This window comes from Ictidomys tridecemlineatus, chromosome 9, assembly GCF_052094955.1.
Source record: "Ictidomys tridecemlineatus isolate mIctTri1 chromosome 9, mIctTri1.hap1, whole genome shotgun sequence".
In the NCBI taxonomy this organism is placed as follows: Eukaryota; Metazoa; Chordata; class Mammalia; order Rodentia; family Sciuridae; genus Ictidomys; species Ictidomys tridecemlineatus.
In genome coordinates, this window is record NC_135485.1 from 16,455,160 (window position 1) to 16,466,361 (window position 11,202).

The 11,202-nt window shown below is 40.2% G+C and overlaps 1 protein-coding gene across 2 annotated transcripts in view; it reads left to right on the top strand.

Annotated features, from left to right (window-relative positions):
- The window catches only part of LOC101968782 (cytosolic beta-glucosidase), a 108,728-nt gene extending 99,678 nt beyond the window's left edge, over positions 1–9,050 (top strand). Inside the window, exon 5 of one of the 2 annotated variants that reach the window (XM_078021138.1) lies at positions 8,192–9,050. In XM_078021138.1, the coding sequence (XP_077877264.1) occupies positions 8,192–8,325 (134 nt within the window). In that variant the 3' untranslated portion in view covers positions 8,326–9,050. Of the gene's footprint in view, positions 1–6,897; positions 7,772–8,191 lie in introns of those variants that run through there. The other variant, XM_078021137.1, reaches the window with a different exon arrangement.
- Positions 9,051–11,202: the final 2,152 nt, after the last annotated feature.

Sequence of the window (11,202 nt, forward strand, 5' to 3'; positions counted from 1 at the left end):
GGTGATAATTTGATTAATATATGCCTTTACATAACTATAATTGCAATAAAAGAGGAGTTTTTAAAAATTTTGTTCATTATTATATTCCTAATTTCTAGCATGCCATGTATTTATTTAAGAAAGATGGAGTAGGTGTTGTCACAAGGTCCTGGGGACCTTGAGTGATGGTCTCTCTAGTCCTAGCACACTGAAGCAGGAGAGCTTTGCAACCCTGGTGTTCCTGGAAGCATCACCTTAAAGTCCACATTTTGCTGCTTATTTTTCATGACCCACAACTGACCACACCACGGAGTACAGCCCTATCCGGGATGCTGCACTTTCCTGGGGTGACCTGGTCTCTGGGGTTCTCAGCCCTGGTGTTCAGTGCTGACTCTGCACCCTCTGAAAGGTGTTTGAAACCAGAAGGAAGAAAGAACAAAAATAGAAAGTTCCAGAGAGAAAGGAAGGAAGAAAGGGAAGGAGGAAGAAAATGAGGAAATGGAGGAAGGCAGCCGTTTTGGCCAAAAAGAACATCCCTATATAGAAAAAACTTTGGTTCTCATATTTTTTTTTCTTTTTTTTTTTCACCAGAGCAAAAATAACTGTACAAGCAATATATATGGAGAAATTATAGAAGATAACATGGACAGGTAGCTATTCTCAGATCAGTTTTACAATTTAGATATTTTATATGATCTCTTCAACTCCGTGCTATTTGCAGTTCCCCCCCCCCCAAAGTGTAATATAAGGAGTAGGAATAATATAGTTAATTAAGAAATCTGTGCAGCTCATTTCTGGTTAATTGGCATTTTCCTATAAAATATTTAGAAATTAGCTTTTGGTATTCAAAGACTCTTTTTTTCAGAGAGTCATAGTTTTTGCTACCAAGAGTCTGTGTCTGCAGGTGGGGCTTCCTGTGTTGGGATTATTTGCACATTTCCACAGATGCTGTCCAGCTACTGCTACTCAGCTGATGGGGGGGCTTATTGTGCATTTTCTATGTTTAGATCTTCCTGATGTTGTTTTATTTTATTTTTTTTCCTAAGAAGGGAAAACAGCCGGTGTGCCAGTTCTCTTACAGGAACAGTTATCTTGCTGAAGATGCTCTCCAAATGTAAATGCCCTAGTGCTTTTCAACCAAACTCAGAAACTCATTTTCAAAGTTAGCATGAGGGGCAATTGCCAGAAAAACCATCTCTGAGCTGTGTCCCCAGAAGGCTTTCTCTCATTGGCTTTGACAGGCTTGGAGAGCAATTCTATTAAGCTCCCAGTTAGACCAGGTGGTGGTCTGGGACTCAGAGCTCAGTTGGCAACTGCTTTAAAAGAACATGGGGCATTAGTTTTCTGTGGCTGCTGTAACAACTTAGCACAAACCTGGTGACTTTAAACAACAAAAATATATTCTTCCACAGTAATAGAGGCCAGACATTTTGCTCCATGTGTCTCAGTTGGCCGCTGGTGGTTGCTGGCCATCTTTGGTGTTTGTGGAATCTCTCCCTGTGTCTTCACCGACTCTTCTTCCAGGTGTGTCTTCTCCCTTTCTTTTCTCTTACACGGATGCTTGTTGTTGAATTTAGGGCTCACTATTATCCAGGAGATCCTTCAACAAATTACATTTGCAAAGACTCCTTTTTCAAATAAGGTCACAGTCACAGGTTTTGGATGGACACATCTTTTGGTGGCCCCCATTGTATCCACCTCACATGATAAATTGAGAGGATTTGTCCTGATCAAGGGGGAATAAAACTAGGCGTTAACTGAGCACTGGGCTGAAATGGAATTCCAGGAGGGACATTTGATCATCTGATTTGGAGAGCATCTTCAGCAAGATAACTGTCTTCCTGTTCTCTCGGTGGTGATCCGTTTCTGAAAGGTGGTATGGCCTGGCTTAGAGATAGCTAAGTCTCTTAGCACAGGGCTTCTCTAGCTAGAACTATTAGGGACAGAAGCTGGGGGACATTCTCCAACATAGAAAGATCTCAAAGGAGATGCCTCTGGGGCTAGAAACTATATTAAAAAACCACAGTGGACTGCCAGAGTATTTTCTAGGCTTGAGTCTGAAACTTGATTAGGTAAAAATATCACTCAGGTATTTGATTAAAATAAGTTCTCAGGTCCCAGCCTGTGTTAGTTTGATGAGGTTGCCATAACATAATGCCACACACTAGGTGATTCAAACAGCAGAAATCTATTTTCCCACAGTCCCAGAAGCAACAAATCTAAGATTGAGGTGGCCACTGATTAGGGTTCTCTTGATGCCTCTCCCTGTGGATTACAGATCATCATCTTCTTACAGCTGTGTCCTCACATAGTCTTTCTTCTGTCCACGTGCATTCCAGGCCTCTGTCCCTATTCTTATATTTTTACCTTGGATTCTGCATTTTTCAAAGGGGAAGCAAGATGAGGAAAGCTACAGAAACCCAGGGTGCCTTGGGCATTGTGCTGGGGTCTGTGCTATCCCATTCAATCCTTACAACAGTTCTAGCAGTAGGTATCAATGAAAAGTGAGACGCTCCCTTGAGCTAGGAACTGGTGCATCTGGCATTGAACATGAGCCCATAGAGGTTCCCTTTCCAAGTGTGCCCCTTCAGTTTTGTGGGTTCTTAAACCCTAAAGATCTTTCAAATGTGTGTTTATGCATTGAGCACAATGAACATGGTTATTGTATAGTCTGTATGGCATTCTAATAACTGAGATCTTTGTGAGTTTCTGTTTTCCCTTAATTTTCCTTTCTTGGTCACTTTTCTACATTTGCCTGGTTATATTTATTTGATTCTGTACTATGATTACATTTTAAAATATTCATAATAATAATTGAAAGTTTGGAATATAGATACTTCCATTCAAAACAAATTTGGATGTACATATAGGGGGTACTACCGGTCTGAGTGCTACTCTGTCCAGGAATCAGAGTAGATGTTTGCTGAACAGTCAGGTGACTTGATATGTCCCAATGTCTAGCTTCCCTCTGGACCACTGTCACCTACCCTGAGAGTTCATTCCTTCAGGGTTTTAGATTTCTGTATACGGAATTTCATTCTAGAATTCCTACTCGGTGTGCTTCTGGGTTTGAACACTTATCCTCACCTCATCTCACAAAAACAAAACAAAAATAGTTCAGATTTCTGAAGACTGGAAAATTCTATCAGGAAAAAGTAGCTGCTATGTCTATCCATCTCATATTTCACTTTGAAACTTGCCCTGACGATGCCTGCCAAACTGTTAGCTTTTCACTGGTTTGAAGATTTACTTAAAATACTTTATCTGGTGTGTTTTATTCATTTTCTTTAGAAAGACTTGCTCAAATAACTTAGATTGCCATTACCTGAACTCGGAAGTCTGGAAGTCTGATTTTTCTTTCTGCACGTTCCTGGGGCTTTATTGCTCTCATTTTTCTGTGGTGAGGCTCCCTTTTGGGCCATGCTGAGCCTTTCGTCTCACTCTGGTCACGGAGGTTTGAGTCTGTGGATCAGTGGTTTGTCTGATGACTACATAGTCTTGGCACATTCATAGATATCCCACAACAATCCTAAAAAAATCCTGCAGACTATCTCTGTTGATAAATTGTGAGAAATAAACCCCATTGACCCCGAGTTCCCAATTTCTAGGCATTTGTAATTTGATAAACACAGGCATAATTATGGTATTTCATAAGCCAGTAACTTGAGAATATTCCTCCGAGAACCATGAATAATGAATTTCTAAAGTAAGTGTGTGTGTTTGAGTGGGTATGCATGTGTGCAGTAAAGAATTTGACTTTCCCCTAAGAGTGATTTGGCTCTTGCTCTCAGTTTCTAGGAGGTAATCCATGCCCTTCTTAACAAGAATGTGTTTAGGATGGGGATAGTCACACCCAAAAGATCAACCATGTGATTTGAGTCTTGGGTCACCAGCTCACCAGGAAACCAAGTTCATCCACATACCAATCAATCAATCAATCAAGTCTATGTAATGATGTCTCCAGTAAAAGCTCTGGACAATGAAGCTCTAGTGTCCTTCCCTTGTTTGCAGTGCTTTATTTGAATTGCCTCATGTCAGCACCAGGAGATAATGTGTCCTGACTCCTAGGGAGAGGATAATGAAAGCTTTGTTTAGAATCCCTCAGACTCTGCATCAGGAATCTTTTTTAAGCTGATGTTAATCTCTACCTTTTCCTGTAACAGTCATAACCACAGGAATATCAGTTTTCAGTAAGTTCCCTGAGTCCTTCTAGCAAATTGCAAAAAACAGGGTGATTTGGGGAATCGCTTGAACTTGAAGACATTTTCAAATGTGAGAGTGGTCTTATGGTTGACATTGTACCCTTCACCTTTTCAGTTTGGCTGTTTCTGGACAGCACATGCTTGCGCATGTGTGTGTGTGTTTGTGCACACGTGTGCGCATATATACACACACACACACACACATATGCAGTCATATATATGACTGCATAGAATACAACATTAGCATGGGATTCTTATAATTAGAACAGCCTGACTGAGGCAAGACTTAGCCGTTTTTCTCCTTGCATCTTTATATCCAACCTGCTGGCCCTTTCCACAGCCTCCCCGTTCACATCACACTATGACTTGAAGATAAGTACCATTTTTATCCTAGCATGCTGTGTTCCCATCCAAAGTTCTGTCGGTCCTTGTTGAGTTTGCTTCCAACTCTGGTTAAAGAAAGAAAGCAAACTCTCAGAAGTGTTTTTCCCTGCCAAGATTTGGGACCTCATAAATCACGGTGACAAGAAACGTGATGATGGTCTCTGTACATTCCAGAGGAGATGGGAGGAGGAGAAGCGTGCAGGGTCCAGGGTGGTTTTGTCATTTTTCCCAGCGGTGGGGTGGTGAGGATTCCAGCAGGCGAGTTTCTCAGCCCTAACTAGGTAATTCTCTACTTGAATGTTCCTGCAGCGAAAGCGCAGAGACATCTACCAGTGTCACTCGGGCGGTTTAGAGCTTGCTGTTGAACTCCTGGCAGTTAACAATGAAATTGTCAAGATTTCCTTTTTGTTCCCTTCCAAGCAGGCAGGGCCTCGTTTTTATCCCCTGGTTTCGCACATGAATCACTCCTTTCATGCGTGATCAGTGGGACTGTGTGTTTCCAGGAACTGCCTGGCTATATACCTGGCGGGCTTTCTTGTTGGGTAGTAGTTCTGCAAATGAGAAAGAAAATATGCAGATTCTCAAGTATCCCCAGGATGAATTACAAAGCAAAGTAGATTATTGTTTCCTAGCCTGGTATTTGGCTCTGGCTGTTTGGTACTTAGAAAGATGCCATTCGGTCCTCAAATTAGGTCTCTAAAAATACATTATATGGAAATGATATTTTCCAGAATATGGACAGAGACCACTTTATTTAAAAAGAGACAATCCAACTGAGCTTAATTGCCCTCTTAGGGCATTTGTAAGTTCTTCTCTAAGCAGAGCACCATGCATGCCTCAAGGCACAAATGTGGAGGGGTTCTGTCAATCAACCCATCAGGGACCTTTTGTCTATAGAAATATCCTCAGTCAAAAAAAAAATAAAAATCCCAAGATTTGGAAACCAATGCATGTGTACAAGAATATGGGCATAGTGTTTTTAGGAAACCTGAAAATACAGATTGTTACCAAAGGAAAAATTAAAGAATGGATCTTGCTTTGTTGAAAGTTTAGCGAGATGAGTCATTTTGGTTGAAATTAGTTCCCCGTACAATTAAAAACCTGATTTATTATGTGAATGTTCATTTTTCACTCAGCTTATTTAGGAATATGGCCATCTTGTGAAACCAACCTGCCTTTTCATTTAATTTCCGTGCTGAGAAATGAATATTAGTGTGTTGCATAAATTGGGTTTACTTATTCTGGCTTTAAAAAAGAAAATGTTCCATACAAAGACTCACACAACCTGAGAGTTTTGCTAAACTTAAAATACTAATAAAAAAGTGAGCTAAATTTATTGAGTAAAACAATGGAAAGCATTGTAAAATTATTTAGAGAATTCTCCACCCTGATGTGAAATGCGTGGATATGCTTAGAACATTCACAAATGACATTATGTGGAACATCATGTTTATGAAAATATGCAGTTTGGGAGGAGATTATTTATTTTGTTACTAAAGGACTTAAACATGACTCTACATGATGTAGAATGAATGTTCATCTCCCCAAGATTCATGTTGATATCCTACCCCCCACACACACAGTGAGATGGCATTAAGAGGTGGGGCCTTTGGAGGTGATTAGGTCGTGAGGACAGAATCTTCATAAATGAGATAAGAAGAGCCATGAAAGAACCCCTTCCCACTCCTGCCACATGAGGACACAGCAAGAAAGCAGTTATCCATAATCTAAGACACGATTACTCAAAAGACCGCATCTGCTACCATCTTGATTTTGGACTTGCCAGCCTTCTGAATTGTGATACATAATTTGTTGTTTATAAGTCATCCAGTCTATGGTATTGTGTTACAGTAGCCCCACTGGACTGAGACAGGAGCCACAGCAGTTTAGTACTTAGTCAAGGACATAGGCATGGCTAGAGTCATGTGCTGAACCTTTTCATTTTGGAGGTTCTATTTCCAAACTTTTAAGACATATCTTGGTCATGAGGATAAAAGGTGAGCTCTGCAACTCCTTCAGGCATGCTGCTGCTACCTGTTCCAACTCACCAATGGATTTACTGAGCTATTGAAGGCTGTACTGAGACTCTGGGCAGTGTTTTTATTGAATACTCTCCTAGACTAGGGAAGGATGTGTGTGTGTGTGTGTGTGTGTGTGTGTGTGTGTGTGTGTGTGTGTGTAAGAAGAGAAGAAAGCAGGGTTTCCTATTCCTATGGCCACTTAGATCTCTGTAAGGGCAGGAGAAAGAGAACCAGAGTACTCATTAGTAATTTTGCCTGTGTTCTCAAACCTCATCCAGAAATGGTAAGTTTTTCTTTTTTAAAAATTTCAGCTATCCATGTTGATAAAGTCAATCTTCAAGTGTATTGTGCCTGGTCCCTTCTGGATAACTTTGAGTGGTGTGATGGATACAGCCTACGGTTTGGTCTTTATCATGTTGATTTTGAAGACCCAGCTAGACCTCGGGTCCCTTATACATCAGCCAAGGAGTATGCCAAGGTCATCCGAAGCAATGGCCTGGAGGGGGCTTTGTAGAACTGGTGGCTGGGCAGTAACCCCTGGAGAGGACACCTCTGCTTCTGGAAAGGAAATCTGCTTCAGTGATGATCTCTCAGATGACCTCAGGTTGCCTCTGTACCTGCTGATCTGTTATTATGAAATCTGAATTTGTAATGCCTGGGAATATATTTAATGATGGCCTCTATTTGTATTTTGATTAATGAGGGCTTTAAAAAAATAAAATAGAAAACCACTGAAATTGATTTTTATATTAAAAAATCAGATATATTTGGAAAGCTCAATTTAAAACCTTAGAATTTTTTTTTCTAGGAAAAAATAATGCAAAGTTTATAGAGATAATATTCTGATGATTTGCAATTGTAATGACACACCACTTATCACAAGGATACTTTTTACCAGCTTAACATATCCTGGTTACATAGCTACTTGTCCTTAGTCTATCCATTTTGTGTGATCATCACCATTTTGTCACTATTTAACCTAGAATAAAGAAATCAAAGCTAAAAGTAACATTATACTGTCATACATTCTTTTGTCACAAAGGAATTAATTGAGAATCTATTTAATAAAATGCATTGTTGATATGTGTGGCACACGGTTTGCCTATGCTTGGACAAACACATTTTTCTGTTGCCTAAGAACTTTTGGAAAACAATAAAATAATAAAATGATTTAGACATCGAAAAGTCTCTTGAGTGTTGATTTTCAGCAAAAGGCAGATTCAATGGCAGATGGCAGCAAATTCAAAGCAAGGTAATGAGCAGAGCAGAGTCTCTACCTCTGAAGGTTAGATTTTAGACCTGTGTGAAATAAGCATATGAATCAAACGAGCAGAAAATGGAAGAGAAGGCGGAGCGGGGGCTTCTTACATTCATTGTCAGAATGTTCGAGATGCACAAGGGACTGGTAGAAGTTGGAAACTGGACTGAGTTTCCTCAGGAGGGGTCAGTAGTGGATGTGGGGAGCACTCTGGACTCCATTTCTCCTCTCCAGCACCTTTCACATATGGGGATTTTGGTCCCTTGTGTCTATATTTCAGTAGCATTGGCCAAACACCTGTGTTAATCAGGCTTGAAGTAACCAAGTGTCATCATCCCATTTTGCAGACTGGATCTTCGACAGTGTGGATGTGCATTTTTCTCAAGTAGCATCCGTGCTGGTTAACCAGCCCTGGAAATTTCTTGACACCAGCCCTTGCCCAGCACACCACAGGGCTGGGGTCCGTGGAAGGCTTCTATGAACTTTTTGGAGACAGGAAAAGAAACAGAAACAAAACAAAATAAAACAAAAACAAGCAAGTGTGGAGTTGGTGATCCAGATAGAGGTGGGGAGCCAGTTCTGTGCTCTGGCTCAACTCCTTGGAGGAAACTACCCAGGCCTCTGGCATCCTTGAAGCCCCATCCCAGCCCCCGCTCTGCCAGCCGATGCTATGTCATTTTTTTTTTTCTTTTATAAACTGTGGTCAATTTCTGGATCGTTTTCATGTTCATTATCAAGGAATTATTTACAGCAAAGTGCACACTTTCAGCAACTTTGGACAGAGTAAGAAAGAAATGGTCATGGTAGTTCAATAAACGTGGTTGCACTGGGGAAAATTATATTAAGATTAAAATGGTATACACGGGAAATTCTATTACATCTTTGCCACTGGTTTGTTATTTTTATTGTTCAATGAGACATTATCTCACAATTTGTGTTCATTTAAGAAGCACATTTCCAAACCTTATTTCATTCCTCTCCTATCCAGCCTGTCTTTTTCATTTTTACCATGTATCTTGCTTACAATTTATGTGCCCTCTTATATTGCAAGACAACTGAGTTTTCTTTTTAATTAGGATGTTGCTTTGAGTATTACTTATCCTACAGGGCATATTTATAAGTTTTACAACAACACAAATGAATACTATTTTCCTTACCCAAACCTGAAAATTAATATTCGCATCGTAAATAAAACAATCTGTCACATTTGGTCTATCACGTGAAATGAGCATTCTCACCACTGAAGACCCAAGCTTCCTAACAGCACTGTGGCCTTCTGCAGCCCTCTGACGGGTTTTAAAGGTGAGCTCTTCCACCGTGAGATGGATCCCATGAAAGGAGTTTCTGTAATTAGTCCATGAATTTGTATTGCCAGGAGGAACAGAAAAGAAAGGGAAACCCCCATCAACCAAAAGTCTAACAGCCCCTGCAGTATTTCAATTAATGTTATTTTTAATTGCTTATATTAGCATTTGAGAACAAGATTGATGGCTTTTGTCTGTCAATGAAACAGAACTTCAATCCTTTAAATGGAAAAACAGGAATTGTTAATTATATTTAAAAATCCATAGATACATCCATAGATGTCTTGAAGGTCATCTGAGGCTTCTAAAACACACGTTTTATGTCTGTTTTATCTAAGGGGAAACTTGGATATCACAGTGATGGATGAGATCTACTGATACTTCTCTATTTCTTGTTTTTTTGTTGTTCTTGTTTTTGTCAGTATGAGCATATCTTATTTACATCCTGGGAATTATTTTTAAGAATCGTTTTATTTTTCAGGTAGTTTTTATTTTAGAACAAGTCATTTCTGAATTGCTATAAACACACAATATAGAAGTAGGCCTTTTTACATTTTTGGTGTGTAGCCTTGAGTTTTCTCACTCCTGGGAATGCTGGGAGGAATTGTCACCTAAGTCCTTCACTGAACAAAGAGGCACAAGTTCTCTTAAAGAAACTCAGAAACTAAGAAACTGGCAACCTTGTTACTTCACAGTGGAGTATCAGCCAAGTATTTGTGTCCTAGGAATTTGTATTTGGCCTATAGCTTTTAATTATTTTTATAAACTAGGAAATAATAAATACTTTTCTAATATATTGAAAAAAAAATCCCCAATACTGACTGACCAAAAAAGTAGATTTTTAGCTGATAATCTTTATTTTTTTTTAAATGTTTTTGTTTTGTTTTTTTAAAGAGAGAGATAGAGAATTTTTTAATATTTATTTTTTAGCTTTCGGCAGACACAACATCTCTGTTTGTATGTGGTGCTGAGGATCGAACCGGGGCCGCACGCATGCCAGGCGAGCGCGCTACCACTTGAGCCACATCCCAAGCCCCAGCTAATAATCTTTAAACAACAATTCTATTACTCAATACTAGGCAGAAAGAAAATACTGAGTCTTATTACCAAGCCAGCAAAATACAAATCAAAGCTGATGGAATTAATACTGTTTAATTACTAGCAATGCGCCCCACATAGAGAACACCTATTCATCATGCATCACAACATTGTAGTACCCAGTTGTCCCAGGAGGGATATGTGCAGAGCCAACAGCATCACGAGTTTTAAGGAATGATGTTAGCGGAGATTTTGATGGAGGGGCATTTTATAGTGGTCTTTAGAAATATGGTACTGGGCAGTCAAAGGGAGAATAAACCTTATACCCTAACATAGTAGGTGAGCTTAGGGGATGTGGTCCAAGTGCCAGGGGAGGTATGGGAAGAGCAGTTTCCTACTGTGAGAGGCGAAGAGTGCTGCTCAAGCCAAGAGATGGACAGGCTAGAGGTCCCCGACCAGAGACTGGCTCCTGCCATCTTGAGTGCATAGGGGTTGATATCTGGTATTAGACAAACACAGCGTCACCATCAAGACTGTCATCTCTGGGGCCAGTTCACCTAGATTAACATCCTGGCTTGGACATTTATTAGCTAAGTGATGTTAAGAAACTTAAGGAATTTCCATGAGCCTCAGTTTTCCCATCTGTGAAATGAGGGTAAGGCTCTTGTGAGAGATAATCAGCTGATACACATACAGTGTTTAGGGAGGTTCCTAGAACGTGGTGAGGGCACGGATAGCATGAGCCATGATGTTCAACTCTCAGACATGTCCCCATTGAGCTCCCAGAAACTCGTTAGTTACAGCTTAGGTTTCCACTTGGGTCTGGCTCCCCGAGAGGTGTCTGTGACCTTCTGCTCTGGTAAGATGCGATTCACTCTTTTGCTCCTGTGTGCAATATCAGTGGCAGTGATTCTCCTTACATTCTCAGTTCTCTGATGGATCGAAGAAGACATTAACTTTCAGTTTGTTTGGCTTTTTGGTTGCTGGGATGTTAGTGATGGCTTGCATTCTCCTTA